The sequence below is a fragment of the Guillardia theta genome, assembly GCF_000315625.1.
Source record: "Guillardia theta CCMP2712 unplaced genomic scaffold GUITHscaffold_27, whole genome shotgun sequence".
Taxonomy (NCBI): Eukaryota; class Cryptophyceae; order Pyrenomonadales; family Geminigeraceae; genus Guillardia; species Guillardia theta.
In genome coordinates, this window is record NW_005434647.1 from 78243 (window position 1) to 100034 (window position 21792).

General features: G+C 55.6%; 5 protein-coding genes across 5 annotated transcripts; 3 read left to right on the forward strand and 2 right to left on the reverse strand.

The window, feature by feature from the left end:
- Positions 1-824: 824 nt before the first annotated feature.
- Positions 825-2886, forward strand: GUITHDRAFT_162751 (hypothetical protein; the record flags this gene model as incomplete). Its single annotated transcript, XM_005833967.1, has 9 exons — positions 825-864; positions 920-961; positions 1038-1120; positions 1171-1264; positions 1314-1453; positions 2168-2244; positions 2385-2443; positions 2502-2551; positions 2810-2886. The coding sequence occupies 9 exons, from the start codon at positions 825-827 to the stop codon at positions 2855-2857; spliced, it is 633 nt and encodes a 210-aa protein (XP_005834024.1). The 3' UTR covers positions 2858-2886.
- Positions 2887-6016: 3130 nt separating this feature from the next.
- On the forward strand, positions 6017-7417 carry GUITHDRAFT_69886 (hypothetical protein; the record flags this gene model as incomplete). The annotated part of the gene is made up of 1 exon (XM_005833968.1): positions 6017-7417. A coding segment is annotated over one exon (1401 nt), but the record flags the coding sequence as incomplete, so codon positions are not given.
- A 2242-nt stretch (positions 7418-9659) lies between these two features.
- On the reverse strand, positions 9660-11623 carry GUITHDRAFT_106960 (ammonium transporter; the record flags this gene model as incomplete). Its single annotated transcript, XM_005833969.1, has 2 exons — positions 9660-9803; positions 9902-11623. The coding sequence occupies 2 exons, from the start codon at positions 11621-11623 to the stop codon at positions 9660-9662; spliced, it is 1866 nt and encodes a 621-aa protein (XP_005834026.1).
- Positions 11624-13135: 1512 nt separating this feature from the next.
- On the forward strand, positions 13136-14100 carry GUITHDRAFT_69877 (hypothetical protein; the record flags this gene model as incomplete). The annotated part of the gene is made up of 5 exons (XM_005833970.1): positions 13136-13264; positions 13316-13371; positions 13427-13538; positions 13693-13775; positions 13962-14100. The coding sequence occupies 5 exons, from the start codon at positions 13136-13138 to the stop codon at positions 14098-14100; spliced, it is 519 nt and encodes a 172-aa protein (XP_005834027.1).
- Positions 14101-19107: 5007 nt separating this feature from the next.
- Positions 19108-20398, reverse strand: GUITHDRAFT_69798 (hypothetical protein; the record flags this gene model as incomplete). The annotated part of the gene is made up of 10 exons (XM_005833971.1): positions 19108-19176; positions 19212-19286; positions 19335-19489; positions 19536-19582; positions 19654-19746; positions 19826-19884; positions 19930-20040; positions 20096-20180; positions 20216-20280; positions 20336-20398. Coding segments are annotated over 10 exons (822 nt in total), but the record flags the coding sequence as incomplete, so codon positions are not given.
- Between the last annotated feature and the right edge of the window lie 1394 nt (positions 20399-21792).

Genomic DNA, 21792 nt, shown 5'->3' on the forward strand with positions numbered 1-21792 from the left:
ATGGGAGGGTGAGGAAGGGAGTTGAAGGAGATGGGGAAATGGAGGAGAGGAAGAGGTCTCTTACCTCCTCCGTTCCATTTCTGCTTCAACTCCCTGCGCAAGCTCTACTATCACTCTCTCCGCGTATGCTCGAAGCGTCTGTGTGCCATGTCAGCAGCTGATCCTTCTATTCCATCTCCTGCCCCAACTTTGCCATGCCCTGCAGCGATGTAGTCTGCCAGGGACGCGTATCCTGAACAGCAGAAGAAAGAGAGAGGGAGGAAGAGGAGAAGAAGAGACTCGGGACGGAGCATGATGATGATGATGATGATGATGATGATGATGATGATGATGATGATGATGATGATGATATGGAGGAGGAGGAGGAGGAGGAGGAGGAGGAGGAGGAGGAAGAGGAGGAGGAGGAGGAGGAGGAGGAGGAGGAGGAGAACGAGGAGGAGGAGGAGGAGGAGGAGGAGATGGTGGTGGAGGTGGTGGAGGTGGTGGAGGAGCGATGATTCATAAGGCAGGTGGAGGGACGGGGAGTGGACAGATGTCTGTTCAACCGCAAGAAACACGACCTTCGCTCCGAAGCTCCTCCACGAGTCTTGACATCACGGCCGGCTCGTGCTGGGGAAGGATGCGACTTTATGGTGGAGAACTTTATGGTGGAGAACGTGATAGGGCCTGACGTGAACGCCTTGGCAAGGCTCCCTTCAAAGTGTTGGAACTGGCATCGAGCGAGCCGAGTCATAGCCGAGTGCAGCTCGCAGAGGTCCTACTCGCTGTCTGCGGCGTTGAGCTGAGGGTTCTGCTTGTAGGGGCTCGGGGGCATCCCGGAAGGCATGAACTCGGTGAACGCCATGCTTCTCTTCAACTCATCAGGTTCTTCTCCTCCCTCGCGGGTTAGAGGCTCGCGGTCTGACGTCCTTCATCTCAGAAAATCCTTACCGGGGCTACATGATCCTTGACAACCTCGCGGGTATGTTGACTCCAAGTTCTCAAGCGTGTCTGCCCCTCGAGTTGACCCGTTCCTGCTCCCTACTCCTCCTCGACAGGGCCAGAGGACGAGGACGACAGAGAGCCAAGTGCCAAGCCCAGCAAGAGGCCACTTGCAGAGGCACCAGCGTCTGTGAAACATGTCAGTAGCTCTTCATTGCAGGAGGTCAATCAGTGACAAATACATGTCAGGGCATCGAGCTTCCTTCCTTCGGCACGGTTGACTTCGGCTTCAACCCTGAGCTCGGGATGGTTCCCAACATGAACCTCCCCAACGTCCTTCCTGGTCTCCTTCCTGGACTTGCTGTCAGCCTCCTGACCTCCGTTACCTTCAGGCCTCCCCAACCTGGCGGATGAGATCTGTGAATGGCAGACAGATTCTATTGCTCCCTCCGCCATCCGCGCTGCTCTGCCGCAGCTGCCGACGGTCGTCATCATCGCCCTCCTCCCCTTCCCTCCTGACCTCCTCCTGCAGGTTCCCATTGTGCAGAACGCGGCGAGTCAGCCTGGCAAGAGCAGTCTCGCCGCTCCCTCGCACTCCTCGATCTCATCCCCTCCCCCTCCTCCTCCTCCCCCTCCTGCCGAACTCTTCCAGCAAGTCACTGCTGCACCCGGAGCACCCATGCCTCCTCCCCCTCCCCCTCCTCCGGCAGCTGTTTCCGCGCCGCCACCACCACCACCAGCTCCTCCTAGCGATCTTGTTTCGGCTACTCAAGAGGCTCCTGCTGCAAGTGGAGGAGGAGAATCGACAGGACGATCAGGTCATTGGGAGACAAGAGGAGGGAGGGGAGAGTCCGGGCTAGTGGTTGCGGTGCAGCTGGTGGCTGGTGGAGGGGAGGGAGTGGGGTTGGGGGGGAGAGGGAGGAAGGAGGAGGAGGAGGAGGAGGAGGAGGAGGAGGAGGAGGAAGAGGAGGAGGAGGAGGAGGAGGACTGGTTTTGAAAAAGTCCCTCGACAGCTCTGCTGGCGGACATCCGCAAGTTTGCTGGAGACATGTCCAAATTGAAGTGAGTGTAGAGATTGCGAGACTGTCAGACATGCTCGCTATCTTCCCCTCATGTGCTGGATGCTACAGGAAGAAGAAGAAGCAGCAGCAAGAAAGCTCCAGCGACACTCAGGGAGCTGCTAAGGGCGAGGCTGATGAGGCAGAAGACTCGCAGTCCTTGTGCCGCCGCTGAGGTTGGCTGGCAGGAGAAGAAGAAGCCGCCAAGCAAGGCAGGGGGGCAAGTCGATCTCATGGCTGATCTCAAGGCCCGATTGGACAGAAGGTGTGACTCCGTTACATTGAACCTTTCCTTTCTATGCCTCCTCCTCCTCTCCTCTCTCTCCTGCTTTGCGTGCCTCATCGCCTCCCCCCCCCTCCCCTCCTCGACATTTTCCTACTCACTTCTTTCATCTCCTTCTGCAGGCGCACAGGGATTGGAGGAGGGAAGGAGAAGGAGAAGAAATCGAAGCCCAAGGCTGAAGGTCCCCCCCCCCCTTCCCCTCTAGTCCATCCTTCTAGTGCTGACGTTTTTCACTTCAGATTCTGCTCCTGTCAGTATTGGCAACATCCGTGGGCTCGAGTCAGCCGCTGTGAGACTCTTCCGTGTCCTTCTCTGCACCCTGCTGACTGACCTGCTTCTTCCCGCCCTTTAACCGATGTTCCTGTTCCTCTCCTCTCCTCTCCTCTCCTCTCCTCTCCTCTCCTCTCCTCTCCTCTCCTCCTCTCCCTCTCCTCTCCTCTCCTCTCGACTCCTCTCCTCTCCTCTTTCTCTCCCCTCCTCTCCTCTCTCCGCTACCGCTCCGCTGCCCTCGTCTCCCTGAAATTCCCTCTCCTTCGCCATGCAATAGGCAAAGAACAAGGCTGCGTCGAGTGACAACGATGAATGGTCGGACTAAGGAGAGGAGAATGAAATATATCTGCTGCGCCCCTCCCTGTACGTCCTCCTAGCTCAACGCTTTCGTCCTCCCACATCCTTGCTCCTCTGCCCCCTTCAAGGATCGGATGATCTTACTTCGCTCCTTCAAGGATCGGATGATCTTACTCGTCCCCCTCTGACTCTCAGATGCTCATGAAGCCTCCGGTGCCTGCTGGCTTACTTGAGTCAAGCTCAGCGGCTGCAGACTTGTTTTAGGGGCTCAGGAGCGACTTGAGGTCGCGAGTCGGTTACCGGAGGAGAGAGGAAGTCAACTTGCTGTCCCAACAGGCCCCGGAGTTGGCAGGCTCCTCGGTGAGCACAACCAGCCAGTGACCTCCCGATGCTGCCGGGCCCTCGGAGGATCCTGAAAGTCCCGAGGCCCTTCAAGAGGCCTCTCCCGGTCCGCTTGTAGCCTCGGCCGGCGAGCCTGAGGAACGGCGGCACTCTGGGCTGACTGACCTCCGGGACTGTGACTCCGAGGCTCACTTTCCTGCCTTCAGTTATCGTAGCCTGGACAGCCAGTCCGGACTGAGTTAGCTGTCACTGTGTGGCATTCTCAGTGGCCGCCCAGCATCATCAATGGCGGCGGCGCCGGGCCTTCACCGTTCGAGCTGGCAATCAGGCCCACTGTGATGATGATCATAGTGAGTGACTCTTGCCTGTCTAACGATGAGTGATGACCCCCGGTCACTGCAGTGACTGTTAGCGGCATCTCACCTCGCTCGCCGCGGCTCAGTGGCCGCGCGCTTGGAACTGAGTTACCGTCACACAGGACTCTACTCAATGTACCGTCACTGCTGAGTGAATTCAGTGAGTCAGATCTCAAGGCAGTGAGATGATCCGATCAGTTTTGACCGTGATGAAACTACTAAACTGCGCCGGATCCAACATAAACTCACAGTGACAAGCTGTCCGATGATTGCCGTGATCATTGGACGCACTGCACGGCACTTGAAGAGCCTCACCCCACTGCCCTGGTACCGTACTACTAGCGTTGAAGCTGTACTGATGTCGGATTGAGTTCTGATCACTGTCGGACTCACACGCGAGAGTCAATTTTCAATTTCTGTGAGTATTCAATTTCTGTGAGCCTAGTCTACTCAGTAGTACTTGAATCGTGGCAGTGCCATCCGATCACGCGGTTCTCATCATCATGTGATATCCGATGATCCGCCATGATCGGAATATGACCGTGACATACAGTAGACACTGATAAGGGGGCACGGCTTGCCGATACTAAAGGCTGCCATGATGAACTGTGTCACTGGTCAAGTTGAGGCGGCCCTGCCCCTGGCTAGGAGCCTCTGAGCGTCCGGCCGCAACTTGGCAACCGCCTTCACCCCCGCCGCCGTCGTATGACACGGTGGAACTCCGACCCGGCCCGCGTCACTGCCTGGACAGAGCCTCTGCGGCACCGTCTGATGCTCAACTGAGACTCCGCCCAGAAGTTCCCGTGCGTCCGCTGAGTCGGACATTGCCGTGTCACACGCTCCTTCCGAGGGCCCCCTCCCGACTCCTCGGAGGCTCCGACCGATTCGCAACAGCGGCCTAGCCTCGGACACCGACAGACTCGCTCAGTGAGTCCCGGGAGGCTCGCGGTGACAGTTCAAGTTTGAGGCTTTACCGCCGGTGATGAAAGCTTGACAGCAAAAGGTGAGCTTAACTAGCCGCGTCTCGCACAGGCTATGCGGAGAGAAGAGAAAAGACAGAGAGCCTAACCAACTTGCTGATGATCCGGTCCTCATCCTCATCACTGTGACAGGCTTAGCGGCGTCCGACTCAGCATGCCAGGAGGCTGGACGGTCCGACGAGCATGGCGGCCGCGGCATCATCATCGGCGGGAGTCGCTTCAAAGGCTTCAGGGGCTTCTGGTTCCCCGGTGGCACGAGGACTCCGAGCTCTGAGGCGAGCCTGCCCGAGAAGTTGCGCTGGAATGGTCCTAGGAAAGGCTATGAGGATAGGCCCCGGTCCTAGCTAGATTGAATGGTGGACTACCTGGTCTTTGTAGTGCCATTGTAGGGGGTGGGGTTATTTTGTACCTCCACCACCAAATTTACTTCATTTTCATGGGTTGGGGTGGGTAAAGTACCCTTGAAGCTATACCCCATCAATCGAAAGGTACCCCTTCAAAAAGCATTGACCCTCAAAGTACCCCTATTTGAAGAGTTTTACAAGGGCAGATATTGGGTGATTGGTAGTACCGGTACTAGTGCAGACATCATTTTGACCACCCCGACCCCACCTTTCCTCACAATTGTCAGCCCATGGCGGGAGCAACCGGTGAGTCGCACTATGAGCCCGGAGCTTTCATGCTCCTCCTGATCCTCCTGATCTCCTCCACTGATCTCCTCCCTCACATCTCCTCCCTCACATCTCCTCCCTCACATCTCCTCCCTCACATCTGCATTACCCTCCTCTCCCGCACCACGCCTCTCTTGTTTCCCGCCTATCCACTGTCACATCCTCCTGGCTTCAGCTTGGAACCCCACATGTTCCACACCTTGAACGTCTTGGTAGACCTTGCATCATGTCTTGAGTGTTAATTCTGTAAACGTTTGATCATTCGCAACAATTCACCTTTGGCTTCTACGTTGGCGACTCTCTGACCTTGCTGTGTGGAAGACTATCTCTTCGGATAGCATCGAACAGGGTATGAGGCTGGTTACGGAGATAGAGGTTTGAGCTGCATGGACATGGAGGTAAACATTTCCTCCATCACTTCATCTAATGACATCATCGCTGCATTTGCCAGTCTGGTAAGATCTTGCCGAGTACGTCAAACATTGCAGGCAGACAACCAGGATTGCTGGCTTCACCCCCAGAGCACACCAACGGAGTTGCAAGGAGTACAGCACATGGGTTGCATGAAGCCAACGGGGGTCATTCAGATGTGAGAGCCAGACAATACTCGCCATCGAGACAATCAGCAAGGCAACCCAGCTCAAGAACTGTGAAATCCGATGCGGAACTGCCGAAATGGAATGGGTCCAGCGTGCGAAGCGGGGGCAGCAGCAGCTTGAAGCAAGGCTCTGTGGTCAAGGGAGAGATTGTTTCGATCAACAGCGACGGATCTCTGCGGTTGAAATCTTTCATAGGAGGGAGACAGTTCGCTGGGCTGGTGCGCGAGATCCGACCGGTAGCTCCTGAGCCTGCCAACAGGAAGACGCAGCCATCGGTCATCGTGATCGGCGCAGGGTTCGCAGGGTTGTCAGCAGCAGATGAACTGCATGCCTTGGGGTGTAAGGTAGTTGTGCTGGAAGGGAGAGACAGGATCGGAGGGAGATGTTGGACGGACAAGAGCCTGGATGGCAGGACCGTTGACCTCGGGGCGGGATGGATTCATGGGATTGTGGGTAATCCTCTTGCTGAGCTGGCACGGCGGAAGGGCGTGGAGCTGTGCAACATACCTGCAGACACCTTGATCCATGATGCAGATGGTGTTGTGTACAGCGAGGAGACTGACAGGAAGATAGAGCTCCTGTTCAACCAGTTCCTCCAGAGGGCTCAGAAGGAGGTTGGAACGGGCTCTCAGAAGAGTGACCAGTCTCTCGGTGGCCTCTTGGACAGAATGATTGCGAGCGATGACAGTCTTGATGACGCAAGAGAGCTGCAGCTGTTCAACTGGCATTGTGCGAATATCGAGTACTCAACGGCAACTGACATTCACAACCTGTCAGCCAGGAACTGGGCCCTGGATGACGAGAATGCGTTCGATGGCGACCATTGTCTCCTCAAGTCAGGATACTGCGCGCTGGCAGAACACCTCGCACAAGGTTTGGACATCAGGCTGAATTCCAAGGTGAAGGTGATAGAGCATGGCAAGGAAGGGCAGCAAGCTGCTTGCAAGGTGACCCTTGAGGACGGTCGGACTCTCTCGTCGGACATTGTTGTTCTTACTGTCCCGCTTGGGGTCTTGAAGAGCAAGAGCATCGCCTTCTACCCGCAGCTGCCTCGGTGGAAGCAAGCAGCTATCGACAAGCTGGGGTTCGGCGTGCTCAACAAGGTGGTCCTAGCGTTCAGCAAGATCTTCTGGCAGCGCGCGACCCCCATCGGCAAGTACATCGGGTATGCGTCGGAGCGGAAGGGGCAGTTCTACCTCTTCATCGACATCACAGACTGCGCCTCCAAGCCGACGCTGCTTGCGCTGATCTCAGGGAGCATGGCGAAGGAGCTCGAGGTCACGCCTGATGATGAGGTGGTGAGGGAGGCCATGAAGGTGCTCGAGAAAGTTGTCGGGGAGGGAGCGTGCGAGCAACCGTGCGGGTACAAGATCACTCGATGGGGTCAAGACCCTTTCGCCATGGGCTCCTACTCCTACGTAGCCATCGGGTGCACTCCTGAGGACATGGACGCGCTAGCTCGTCCGCTAGACCATAACAGACTCTTCTTCGCTGGGGAGCACACCAACTCCGAGCATCCCTCCACCGTCCATGGTGCCTTCATCAGCGGCAGGCGGGTTGCGCGTGAGCTGCTTGTTTCTTGGCACGGTCACGGAGAGGTGAGGGAGGGAAGCAGGTGTGTTGAGTTTCCGCTGAGATGATATTGTCAGGATCAAGATCGATCTTACGATATGATAGCGTACGAGGTTGGGGTTGTCAAATGGGTGAAAGTGAAGTCTGACATGCTGGAAATCAGGCGGAGTGGCTGCCTGAGCAGAGCAGCTGTGCGCTGTGCGGTGAGCGAATATTTTCATGTTTGACCCAAGTTGAAGCAGACGCAGGAGCGCGCGAGACGGGCGGCATAGAGGGAGGGCTGGTAGCTTGCAGTCGCCTCCTCTGCGGACGTCTGATCGTTTTCTCTCAGTTGGGGCCATTCAAAGCAGGAGGAGGAAGCAACAGATTCATCTTTGTACATGAAAAGTACGTGCGCACACGGCAAGCCGCTCGCCTGTCTCACGTGTCTCCTCAGTTGCGCCTTGTACACGCCGGAAATTGGCAAGGCAGGAGGGAGATGGTTCAACATTTCCAAGGCTGTCCGCAGGGGAAGGTGCCTCTCCTCCCGTTCCCTCCCTCCTCCCTGGAGACTCACCATGGCGCCAGGCGCTTGCGGTGCACGAGATGCGGGCAGAATGGCGCGACCATTGGGTGCTACGTGGACTCATGCAAGGTTTGACAAGCTGCGAAGGAGGGGGCGAGTGGTTGAGCAGGGCGGCAGGTCGTGATGCACTGGAAGTGCTGCCTGGAGACGGAGTGGGACTTCGGAGATCCTTCGTTGGGCAAGATGTTCTTCTGTACCTCCTCCCTCCTCCTGCTGTTCCTCCTCTCAGCCTCCTTCTTCCTCAGGCGTTCGGCATCGATCCAAGGAGGCTCAGCGTGCTGTCTTGAATGCCTACGTGCAGGTCCTGCTGCCAACTGTCCGCCCCAGCTGCTTTCTCCTCCTTTGCCATCAATTCTCCGGCTTCCCCCCCCCCCCATCAAAGTTTCCCCTGGCTCTTGCAATGTGTCTCATCGAGCCCTTGGCCCTCCTGTGGTGCTGTCCTGCAGTTGCCTCTCCTTTCTACGCTGCTGCTCTTCTCTTTTCTTCCCCTCACGCTTCCTCCCAGAGCTCCAAGGGGTTGGACAAGAACGGCATGCCGGCACGAGAAGACAAGAAACGGAAGAGCAACGACGAGCTGTCGGGGTCAAGTGGAAAGGGGAAGAGGAAGAGTCTCTACGCTCGTCCCTTGTCGCTGATGGGCCTTCCGGCCTCCTCCCTCCTCCCGCTCAAGACCAGCAAGCTCGCTTGCTCGCTCCTAACACCAGAGCTCATGGCAACTCTGGACTCCGTCGTTCCCCCAGGAGGAGAGGGAGCACGGGTGGAAGGAGCAGGAGGAAGCAACGCGGCGGAGGGCAGAACGAACACGAACGGGTGAAGGGAGGGGAGAGGGTTGCAGACGATGGGGGGAGAGGAACGGAGTTGAGGTCCAAGATAGCGAAGGAGAGCGAGATTTATCCAGACTTGTTCCAATTGCAACTGAATTTAATGTAACATCATAATATGACATGGAGAGGCCGGGGGGAACGGGGGGAAAGAGAAGGTCAGTAGAAATGTTCGCCGAGTTGGATGATGTACTGTGCCGAGGAGGAGGAGGAGGAGGAGGGGATCCTATTGGTGATCGGAGATTTGGATGGAGCAAACCAGCCCGATGGAGGAGGAGCCTCTTGCTGTCCCGGCGGCTCTCCTGTCTTCCTTGTGGCTGATAGCTTCCAGTCATCGGCTTTCTTCAAAGAGGGGGAGCCTTGAGCCCCGAGAGGAGGAGGAGGAGGAGCAGAAGGAGGTGGGTTGCCCGTGACTGGAGTCGGGGGCACAGAAAGGAGCGGAGCTGCTTCGCCTTCTTGTGGAGGAGATACTGGGCTCGATCGGCGACGCAGAGCAGAGGCAGGAGGCGGAGAGGGAGCAGCAGAAGGATCCGAGGGCTCCTGTCTCACTAGCTCAGGCTGTTTGTCAGGTCTGTTGGAGAGGAAGGAGTGAGATCAGGCAAACGCACTACTGGAAACTTCACCTTCCCTCCATGGTGCTCTGCTCTGTTCCATGCTGATGGTTTACCTCACCTGCGCTTGTCGTCGGTGTGAAGGGATTGTCTGCGGCTGCAGTCAATGATTCTCCTCTATCCCACCCGGCAATGTCTCTTCTCCTCAAACCTCCCTCGCTCCTTCCTCTTGGTTCCCTGCCAGCCTGCTCCCCCCGCCCCCCCCACCAAACCCCTTCCCTGCTCGTATCCTCTTCTCACTCATTCTCCACTCCGTCCCTTGCTCCAAGGCCTCAAGTTCGTTAGACATGTTGAAGGTGGGACCTGCCAGCTGTCACTCTGCCATCTCCTCCCGCTCCTCCGACTCCGCTTGTTCTCTCTGCTGCGTCCTCTCGCCGGCTTCCTCACCGGTCATGTAGCTGTGCTCCACGCTCACGGCCTTGCTGTCGGGGCTCTGGAAGAACCGTGCGTTGTGTATCTAGACGGAGTCAACGTCTCAGGGTCAGAGCACGAGGCGAAGAAGAGGAGGGGGAAAGGGTTCGAACGAGAAACGAGAGACGGGGGAATGGTTCGTACCGGCCCGTTGTAAGACTCGAAGGAGCTCGAGTTTGTTCGCTGAATGATCTCGTCGAGGAGCGACTTTCTGCTCTCTTGGGACACAACGGGAAGGGGAGGAAGAGGAGCTGGGCCTTTTGACACCTCCCCTCCTTCTTCACCCCCTCGTTGCAACTCAGCGTCCACCGCCCTTGCGTCCACCGCCCTTGCGCCCTCCCCCGTTTCAGACTTCTGCGCACTCCCCTGGCGATCGAACTGCACGCTGGTCGGCCTGCTCAAGTCATTACCCACGAACTTGGCGTATACGAGGTCGCTGCTGAGTCGGAGCCCATTGTCAGTCTCCTGCTTCTCCCCAGCTCCTTGTTTGACCATCGAGCCCCTCGTCTGCAGGAACTTTCGGATCTCCGAAGACACGTCCACCTCAGACGAGATGTGCGCGGTGGTCATGCTGTGGCGGTGGTCCTCGAAGAAGCGAACGAGCTGCTGCAGCTGCTCCTCGTCGTGCATACCAACCATCCAGTCGACCAGGAAGCAACACCCCCACGACAGCGCGCTGGTCCACGTCAAGATGACCAGCAGACCTACAAGCTGCACTCCGAACTGCTCCCCACTTGCGCACGCTCGGTTCTTGTTGGGGAACTGAGCTGCCTGCACGTCCGCGTCCGTGCAGAAGATGCCGGCACAGAGCAGGCCCCAGCCTCCTCCCACCGCAAATGTGGCGATAACGTCACAGGGGTCACACAAGCTGAGCCTGTTGATGAGGAGGTGAGTGACGAGAGCGAGGAGGGAGGAGGAGGTCCCAACAATGAGCGACATCCAGGGGTCCACGATGATGGCGCAGGACGAGATGGCGACCAGCGCGACCATGGTGCCGTTTAAGCCTCGATACGCGACATTTCCTTGCTTGAGGAGAGAGCAGGTGGCGATCGAAGTCAGGCATCCTGCTCCTCCTGCGATTGCCGTAGTCACCATCCCCTTGGCGGCGGCATTGAGGAGGAAGGAAGGGCTGTCATGGGGTTGGAAGCCGCTGTTGAATGAGAAGCTCCCAAACCAGAAGGTCAGAACGCCCAGCAGGTGGGCGATGGACTTGACCGGGTCCTCCTGGTAAAGCATCGTCCTGTCCACGAACCGCAAGTCACTTCCTCCAAGGAAGATCGTCGCTACCATGCATGCGCATCCTCCCACCAAGTAGACAACTCCTGCTCCTCCTACGTCCAGCAGGCCGTTCGAGTCGCTTGAACGGTGAAAGATCGGACGAGCTGACCCGTCCGCGTCCGGGTACGCTCCCCAGGCAGAGAGCCAGCCTGTTCCCCAGCACCAGTGGACGATGATGGGATACACGACGCTAACAAGGACAGTCATGTAAGTCGAGATTGCCTCTATCTTGCCCCTTTCCGACAACCCCAGGGTTGAGATGTTGCCGCAAATTGAGCTCACGGAGAAGAACAGGAACCAACGCTCCCACTCGTCAGAAGTTCCTTGAGATGGATCGCCTCCCAACCCATCCAGAGCAAACTTGCTCGACCCTATGAAGCCTCCCCGGTCGATCCCGAAGCCAAAGCCGAAGCCGAGGATCCAGCAGCTCAGCGCAGCGAGGGAGATCGAGGTGATGGTTCTCAGAGCAACCCGCTCGTAGCGGCTCGACTTGAGGCTGCTGGCTTCGATAAGCACCAGCCCGATGTTCATGCAGAAGATGGAAGCTCCTGCGTGCAACGGAGCCTCAGGGGAGGAAAGGACGAACATGGGGCCGACCTCGACTCGTTGTCCATTCTATTTTGTTGTTAACGATGTCAATAGCCAGCAGGTCGATGATCGACGATGAGGAAATAACCTTCCCCCCTGCACAATCGATCCAACAACATGGGACATGTCAGCCTTCGAAGTGGTATCAAAATTGCTCAGAACCTCTCCACGCGTCTTCAAACTCATCACTTCTCGCGTACAAAACCTCTCCTTCCTGTCGCTCTTCTTCCCGCTCCCCCCCCTCACTCTCCCTGTTTCATCGTCTCCATCCATCCCCGATGTCTTGCTTCATATCCTCTCTTCTCCCGTCCTCCTTCATACCGTCTGCCATCGGAGTTGTCAGGGCTTCAGACCAGAGCACGGTACCCATCCCCACCCACGGATGATCAGGGCCTTTTCCTACCACCCCACCCCTGAAACTCCATCTCGGATAATTTGAAAAACGGGATCCTTACCACCCACATAATCCCCTGCGAGTACCCCCTGCATTGATATTGGCAGGTAAATCAGTGATTCCTCGGACAGTACCCCACCCACCTCCAAAAGAACGAAAGACATCTTTCGTTCCACCCTACCCCTGGTTCACCCAGGCATCCTTTCAAGACAAAGAGGACGAGGCTCATAACCGTCAACGACATAAGGTACTGACTTTACTCAAAGTTAAGTTGACTAGTAAATTTCAGTGTTAGTGATCTCAGTGATCGGGCCCGGGCTGAATATCGGCGGCGGGCCCGGGAGCCGCAGAAAGGCCCGGGAGCCCGTCAGTCCGACCTGGGCTGCGAACAGATCTCGATCCGACAAGGACCGGTACTTTCTTCTTGATCTTGCAGTGAAAAGGTGGGGTAGTATATCGCTCCCGATTTCCCCGACTGGAAGACATCACAAGATGGGAGTTGAGGGGGTGGGGGTGGTAGGGGACTGGACGGATCGGATGCCACCATGTGTAACGGTCCTGAAGGGTAGGTGGGGTAGCTAATTTTAGTGGGTACGGGTACATGACTCGTTGGGAGACTACCCGTACCAATTTGGACACATTCTGTGGGGATAAAGGGGTAGTACAATCACCCCTACCCCGAGATTTCACCATTCCGATCGGACCCCGGCTCATGACACCCCCCACCCCCTCAATACAACCCCACCTTCTTGATCCACCCACCGAAATGGCTTGAATGACAGTTGGCCGAGTACCCCACCCCATCCACCCCCACCCCCCTCCTCGTTTTGTACCCCACCCATTTATGGACACTTGAACCCCCTCCCATTACGATTCTTGACAAGCGCGATTGCGATGGAGCGGCGCTACAGAGAATGAGTGGGAGAGGAGACGCGAGCTAGGACTGAGGAGGCACTAGACGTGAGGAAGCGAGAAGAAACTTTGCTGTCGAGCTGGAGAGGGAGGGAAGGGGGCACGTGAGGAGGGTTAATTCGCAAGTATGGACATCCTTATCCAGAACGAGATCTCTCGTCAAGTAGACGCGCTATTCTTCAGCATCAGACAGAAGGTGAGCATCCATGGGAAGCAGAACCTCGTCTTACTGGCTGCTTCAGACGATAGAGAATGCCCGGGACATCGATGTTGCCTGGATCATTGTGACGGGATCGATCGGGTTCTGTGTTGTCTCTGGGCTGGTGTTCGTTGAGGTGCGGAACGACCCTCCAGCCTCTCAACACGCTCACCTTTGAGACGTCAAGGTGGGAAAAGTTGCGCCGAAGAACGTCATCACGAGCATATTTAAGAATTTGTTGTGGTGAGTGAGATGCGATTTGCGGGGGCTCCTCGTACCGCTGAGTGTCTGAGCTCAGCATCGCCATCGCAACCATCTCGTTCTGGTTCGTCGGGTACAGCTTTGCCTTCGGCAAGGACAGGACTGGGTTCATCGGAGATGACAAGAGGAGCACCATCGGAGCGGCCAAGGTTTGAGCGCATGGCGCGTTCCTCGCTGACACGGCACAAGGTGCATAATGGCGCAGGCACAGGGTGCCTGGACCTTCTTCGACTCACTCCCGTAAGATGGATGGCGAAGCTCTCATGCTTCTCATCTTCAGCCTCACGCCGCGTGCAGGAGAAGGTCTGGGCCAGCCCCTGCAACATCCGAGGCTCAGATGGATGGGAGAACTGGTTCTTCTTCTGGGTGTATACAGCAACAGCAACGTGAGCCCTGCTCCTGCTCCTGCTCCTGCTCCTGCTCCTGCTCCTGCTCCTGCTCCTGCTCCTGCTCCTGCTCCTGCTCCTGCTCCTGCTCCTGCTCCTGCTCCTGCTCCTGCTCCTGCTCCTGCTCCTGCTCCTGCTCCTGCTCCTGCTCCTGCTCCTGCACTTCCGTTGAATTGTGCCCTGCAGATTGACAGCAACGTACGGTTTAGCTGAGCGCACGAAGATCGCTGCCTATATCATGTTTGCTCTTATCTTTACTCTCTTCATCCATCCTATCGTGATGCATTGGGTCTGGGGCACTGGTAAGTTCCCAAGTCCTCTGTAGTCATTGATGACGGCTGCTGAGCAGGGTGGCTGTCGGCTTGGGGTGCCTACCCTGACAGCAACGGAGTTGCGCGCCCCATCTTTCACTACAACTCGCGATCCAACGGGATGATCGACCATGGAGGAGGAGCGGTGGTCCACATCGTTGCTGGGACCGCATCGCTCGTGTGTAAGTTGCGCTGTGACGTCATAGCTTCAGCCTCATCGCCGCTGCAGGTACGTTGATCCTGGGGCCCCGTAAAAATCGATTTTCAGAGAATTCCTCGGTCTACCCTGGCAATCCTTTGTGAGTGAGGAGGGTGAGGACGTAACGCCTTTCGCTGACTCCTGCTGCTGCTGCTGCTGCTGCTGCTGCTGCTGCTCCTGCTCCTGCCTGTCCTCCCGCAGCATTACGAGCTTGGGTGTTCTCTTCCAGTGCTTCGGATGGTACGGCCTTCTCTGCGGCTCTTCCTGGCGCATCTCCAATGGACATGGAGATGTCGCAGCCAAGGTTCGCCTTCTCCTCCTCCTCCTCCTCCTCCTCCTCCTCCTTCTCTGGCTATTCCACCCTCATGCTCTTTGCGCTACCATTTACCACTATGACTGAGATGCTCCTTCACGTCCCTCCCCTCCTCTCTCTTCCCCTCTCTCTTCCTCTCTCTCTTCCCCTCTCTCCTCGTTCTATACTGCTTCCTCTCAAGAACTTTGTCTGCTGCAAGGGCTGACTTTCACACCTACAGGTAGCAGTGAACACGACTATCTCTACGGCAGGAGGTGGAGGGAGAGGGAAAGAAGGAGAGGACGGCCTTGTCACCCAGTCCGGCAGGAGTCATCGTTGCCACCATCATCGAGCTTGTCTTCAACAGGAGCTTCTCGCTCCTCCCCGTCCTCAATGGCGTTCTGACCAGCCTTGTCCGTTGCCCCGTCCTCCCCCTCTCTGCCTAACATCCTGTGTTCTCAGGTCGCTATCAGTGCTGGGGCATCGGTAGTGGACCCTTGGATGGCCTTCCTCATCGGAGCAGTATCACCGATCATCTACAATGCCGGCGAGGACTCGCCTCCTCCCTACTGCTCAGCAGCTGACTAGCCCGCAGGTCGAGCCGTCCTCCTCTACTTCAAGGTCGACGATGTATGCGAGGGCGTCAACATTTATGGCAGCGCAGGGGTGAGGCGAGGAGGGACTGGGACAGGCAGGGCAGGGCAGGGCAGGGCAGGGCAGGGCAGCGCAGAGCAGCGCAGAGCAGAGCAGAGCAGCGCAGGGCAGCGCAGCGCAGCGCAGAGCAGCGCAGCGCAGAGCAGAGCAGAGCAGAGCAGAGCAGAGCAGAGCAGAGCAGAGCAGAGCACAGCAGGGCAGGGCAGGGCAGGGCAGGGCAGGGCAGGGCAGGGCACAGTTAACATACTTATGCAGCTCTGGGGACTGTGGAGCGTCGGGATTTTCTGCACTGACAGTATGAAGCTCCTTCAACCCCACCAACTCCCCTTACGCAGCTGCAGAGAACGTGCGCTATGCGGGATATCCCAATGTGAACACAGCCTGCGAGAAAGGAGAGCAGCTGGGAGTTCAGGTTTGAAGAGCTTCATCCTCCTCTCCCTTGCTCTTGCCCATGAGAAGTTCCTTGCTGGACACATTCGAACCAACGTTTGCGCACGTTATTCCTTTTGTCCTCTTTCCTGCCGGCCATATCAAACCATGTCCTGTCCTGTCCTGTCCCGTCCTGTCCCGTCCTGTCCCGTCTCCTCACGATAGGCATCCAGCTCCTTGGTAGTCTCACCATAGTCGCATGGACTGCCGGCATATCATGCTTCACTATCGCCTTCATCGACAACACTTTGGGCGTAAGGCCGACGAGCAAGATGGAGGTGAAGCCTCGAGGCTCGTTGCCTCCCTCACATCTCTTGCTAGGACGAAGGGCTCGACGTCAGCAACTTCGGTTACACGATGGATCACGTCATGCATGAAAGGTCAAGTTACTCCTGCTCCTGCGCTCCTGCTCCTGCTCCTGCTCCTGCGCTCCTGCGCTCCTGCTCCTGCACCTGCTCCTGAGCTCCTGCGCTCCTGCTCCTGCTCCTGTGCTCCTGCTCTCTGCTCTCTGCTCTCTGCTCTCTGCTCTCTGCTCTCTCTCATTCCTCAACTCTCTCCCCAGCTCTCTTTCTCCCGTCTTTTCGCTCGTCATCCTCGCATGCAGGAGTCCAGGACCAGAGGACGAGGAGATGGAGTTGCAGCCAGTGGAGGCGCGGGAGGCGAATGAAGGGAACATGACGCAGCCCACGGACATTTTCAACTCATCGAGGTCGCAAAAAAAGGTCTGACTCGTCCCTCCCCCACCCTCCTCGCCCTGCTCCTCTTCGCCCACCTCGCTCCTCCTTCCTGACGCGTCCTTGTACGATCTTCTATGCTTCATCCCTCATCTTCTTTCGTGATCTCTTTCCTTTTCCACTGCTCACGCTCGTGTCAGATCTCCATCGCTGCCGACACCGTCTTCCCCCGTTTTCCTCCTGCTCCCCTGCAGACTGTACTCGTACGTCTCCCCCTCCCTCTTCTTCTCCTCACGCTATCTCGCCTCCTTTCAGCTGCCCACGTCAGTGCAGCCCCCTAGCAGCGTCAACGTTGGTGTCTCGCGTGCTCGATCCCTTGCCTGACCCTCATCCAGGGCCTTTCGTACCTCCCTCAGACATCCCCTCAGCTTCTGTCTCGGTATGCTCCTCCTCCTCAGTCCTCCTCCTCCTCAGTCCTCCTCGCTCCTCAGTCCTCCTGGCTCCTTCCCTTCCATGGATCCCTCCTGTTCCGTCGTAACCTGACTTTGTTTCTGAGCAGGAGTGTTCCGAGCTATGCTGGTCCGCACGCTCTCTACTCTTCTTCATGCTCTACTGAACTTGCAGCAGCTGATCCTGTTTTGTACCGCTCGACGGGGGCCTTGTCGGGTCAGAACTTCTACTGAACGAGGACAGGGGAGGGGAAAGGAGAGGAGAGGAGAAGAGCAGATGCTGCAAGAAGTTGAATATGAAGGAGGAACATCAATATGAATTTAACGACTAGGAGGAGCAGCAGAAAGCGGAAGATGTTTGAATTTCTATTTACAGTAAATCCCTCCTTCGTGCATGATCCAGCAATTAGTCTTTGTCCTGTCACGCTCCAAATGCTCGCATTACACTCTTGCTCCCTCCCTCCTTCCCTCCCTCCCTCCTCCACTCTAACTTTCTCTCCTAGTTCCTCGACCCTCCCGTCCCTGTGGTTCGCTGCCTCTTGCTCCCCCGATCGTCGCATCCTCCCACCTCATCCTCAAAACGAACCACCGACGTCGTCGTAGCTTCCGCTACGTTCATCGTGTGCACACCAGTGGAGGCGAGTCCGATACCATATGATGCAGGGAGCGAAGGGACACATGGGCTACCCGACCTGTCCTGAGGCAGGGGAGCGTTGGGCACAATCCCCAGCATGCCCCCTCCCAGCGCTTGTATGCCTGGCATGTTGGCGACACTAGAGCCACCCACATCCTGCGCGTACACTTGACCCTCCATGTCTCCCCGCTCGAACCCGAACGTCAGGTCGACGTGGTCGAGGATTCCCATCCTCGAGTTCATCCTCAGGATGCCTGGGGTGACGGTCAGCGAGCAACGGCACACGTTCCAACTACCATCAATGCGCGGAACAGCTTCAGGGTGCGCGAGGTAAGCCATAGAAGGTTGCTTTTGGTAGAGGTGCTTGAACTGCTGTGCCCTGTCTGAGGGGTTTGAGTACTCCCCGCCCTTGGATCGCTTCTGACTCCTGCGCATCAGCTAGTCAGCATTGGTCGTCTCGGCAGAGACCACAAGGTACTTGGGTCTCTTTTTGCTCTTGCTCGCTGCATCAGCACGCGCGTCTTGCGGACGTCGTTGGGGGGCCGAGGTCTGGCCAGCAACTTGCCCATGGGCTGACAAGTGAGGGCTCAGTTGCTGGTACTGCTGCATCGGCTGCCTGTGGTTTCCTGCCTGAAAACCGTAGGGCTGATTCTGGTAGGGCATGCCAGGCAGAGCCTGGAGAACAGGAGAGGTCTGAGGCAGGCTGGGATCTTGAACGTGCGGGGCGTAGCTCGGAACATGCTCGGCTCCCTCCGACTGCGAGGGCTCGTTGATGTCGAACGACTGCAAGCTGTTGGTGCTCCCGTTGGACTCCATTGAGGCTCTAGAAAGGTTGATCCTCTGCATCTCACCAGGGTTCTCAGACCCCAGCAGACTGTTGGTGCTGCCGTTGCTCCCGTTCGAGCCCGAGTACGAGCTCTGAGCTCTCCGCAACCTCGCCTGCCATCACGATAAACGCCGAGCAAACTGCCTTCACAGCAGCCGCACCTCCGCCATCGACTGAAGCCTTGCTTCCAGGATGGGAAAGCTTTTAATGACGGTGGCAACGTCCTCCCTGCTCAGCTCGAACAGCTCGCATGTGCACAAGGCTTGCACGTCTGCTGTTCTCTTGTGATCGCTTCTTGACACCAGAGCAACCTATGCGCAGCTCAGAAAGAGGACGACATGCAGCAGACCCACCTCTCCGAAGTAGTCTCCAGTCCCTAGACACGTGACTTCCTGACCATCAACCAAAACGGACAAGCACTTGGATCTCTGAATGCCGTGGGCAATATCCTCTCCAAGATGAACCTTCATCAAACATATTAGACGCACTGCAGGAATCCCGCAACGTATACCCCGCTTCCAATCGTCTGCTGCGGCGTAGATCCGACGAAATACATGCACTTTCCTTCGTCCCCCGATCTGATGACATACTCGTTTGCTTTGACAGTGACTCTCTTCAATCTTCGCGTGACTTCCGACAAGCAGCTGGGATCAACCTGCGTCGTAACCTCAGCACACCGATACAAAAACTTTGTGCAGCACCTGCTCGAACAACGGCAAGCGGCGGATAAGCAAGAAGGCCTTGTGCTGCGCGCCAAGGGATTTGTCTTCCTGGGAGCTTGCATTTACGATCCATTGATGTTCGAGACACTACACAGCAAAATCCAGTCAGCAGAAATGAAAAACTGAGGTGACGATGGGCAGGTCAACGGATTACTTGCTGAGCTGTCAAACGTTGTTTAGGGTCAACGACAAGCATCCTCCTGACCAAGTCCTGATAACGCACATGAGTCGCGTGCGAATAGCAACAAAGAAGTGTGCCTTCGCTAAATCTGAAATATTGTCCCAGTAGGGAGACGGGAAAGAATAGTCCCCTCTTCGAATCTATGAAACTCATGAATAAACCAGACGACCATCACTGATTCGACTAACCTGACGAAAAAGCGTGACAGTGTTCTCGCTGTAAAACGGAGGGAATCCGCAGAGCATGATGTAGAGGACCACTCCAATACTCCAGACATCAATCTGAGGCCCGTATCCATGCGGAGCTGTTAGACGAGGGTCGAGCACCTCCGGGGCGACATATCCTGGGCAGACTTTAGCTGAAACGTTTTGAGCGACACACGAGGAAACCTGGAGTCCCACACATTGTCCGCATGGGTGAATCGGGTGATCCACACCTATCATATCGAGTTAAACGAGAGAGCCCCGGCTACCCGGGAGAAATCGGCAAATAGGAAGATCCCTTTACCTTGCGAGACCGAAATCTGCAACTTTGATGTGCTTGTATTCCGGCATACTCTCATCGTTTGACATGTACAACAAGTTTTCTGGCTTAAGATCCCTGAAAGAGTAAATGAGTATGCCATGTAATAGAACTAAAAGATGAATGATGGAAGCAACAAGGCAGCATTGAATCAGACCTGTGTACAATGCCTTGAGCGTGCAAGTACGCAACTGCTTGCAAGACATCTCGAGAAACCTGAACCAAAGTTAATACGGCTGGTGAGATGGTAAACCATCCTACCTCAGCAGCATCCTTCTCGGAATAATGACCACGTGCAATTATTCTATCAAACAGTTCCCCTCCAGTTACGAGGTCTAGGACCAGACATATATATCCTTGTTCTTCAAAAACCTGACCGCAAGGATCAAATCGATGCCCAACACCTTGCAATATGAAAGTTTTGAACCTCATGAAGTCTTATACAGTTCCGGTGATTTATACGATGCATCGTTGCAATTTCTTTGCGCAACGCATCGGCATCAAACGCTACACTAAAATCAGCTGAAATCTCTCAATATCGATAAACAAACCTGGATTCGAACGATCAATCATCTTTATGGCAACTCGGACACCAGTGTGTTTATGCTGAGCCTGCAAATCACCCACAATCAATAAGCTCCCGAAGCAAAATTAAGATTGAAGCAACCTCTTTTACAACTGCAAAGCTTCCCTTCCCCAATGTAGATCCGATATGATAAAAATCATGCACGCTGCGAGCATTCCTGATTCACAGAAAACATCAGGAACGACTCATATGGAAAGCTTCCATGATGTCAACCAACGTAGATATCAAAATATCACCTTCCATGGTACACATGGTTCGGAATCGTAGCTTGAGGTGCAGGGGCTGACACATTCGAGTCCTCCTGTGGACGCATGCTGGGTTGGCAAGGTTGCACAGATTGAAATCCGTGCTGATTCTGTATCATTATATTCTGTGACACAGGCACCATTGGTGCTGTAAACCCTCCGTGGAATCCCATATTGTTTTGTATCATTCCTATGGACAAAAAAAAATCATCGAAATTGCACAGCAAGAGTCATTGTGAATGAGGATTGGCTTCTGGACACAAGATAACATTGGGCATCCAAGGTGGTGCACTGAGATGTTATACAGTGTTTTGGAAATCATTTTCAAGGTTGAAACAATTGGAATCAAGACTGTGTGGACCCAATCTGTCGAGTTGGACGACGCATACCTTGATTCTGGTTCGCAATGTAGCCAACCATTTGGCCCTGCATTCCACCACCCACCATCCCCATGTTGTAATTTGAACCCCCTGGTGGTGGATCCGTGCTGCCACCAACCACCCCAAAGGCGCCCTGCAGCCAAGTCAAGTTCTCGTCCGCTGAGATATCACCCTCCACATAGAGCGAAGCATGCCCTCTCTTAAGAAGCAGCAAGTGGCTATCAGCAGGTTCACATCGATGAGTGAAGCATGTGTCTGTGGGATAGGACGGCCAAGGTCCTGCCGACTTCCATGCACGCACTGGCTTGACCATTGAGCAACACCTCACAGGCAGGACAGCTAAACAGTTTCAAAGGTGATAAAGCAACAAGGGACAAACAAAAGACTTAAACCGGAGCCCACAATCAAGTTTCTAACATGTTCTTCCACATATCAGCATGGACGAAAACACAAACGCGGGGCTAACAGCATCAGTGGTGCAGCGGACAGGCCATACCGCGGGGGGCGCCGCCATGGCAGTGGGAGAGAACGGGAAGGTTGGAGGATGGTTCACCCCTGCCTTGTACTGCAGAGAGTGGGTCAACGCGCCTAGCAGGTGCCGACGGGTGATTTCGTACCACAACTTATACACAATATTCATTTAAAAATATATTTGTGAAAAAGTCTACCGATATGATCTCTATAAATATATATTACCCAGTTACATGAACGAATAATTCAGTACCTAAAATAACTTGTAGTTAATCAGATAGGAAAAAGGATGCTTTAGAAATAAAAATATTATCAATGGTACACAAAAGTGTTTTAAAGAGGACTAACAGAGAAGTGGTAGTGTTTTAAAATGACTCGATAAAACATTTTTGGTCTTGCAGGGGACCCCTGCCTTCTGTACCCCTCTTGACCCCCCACCCCC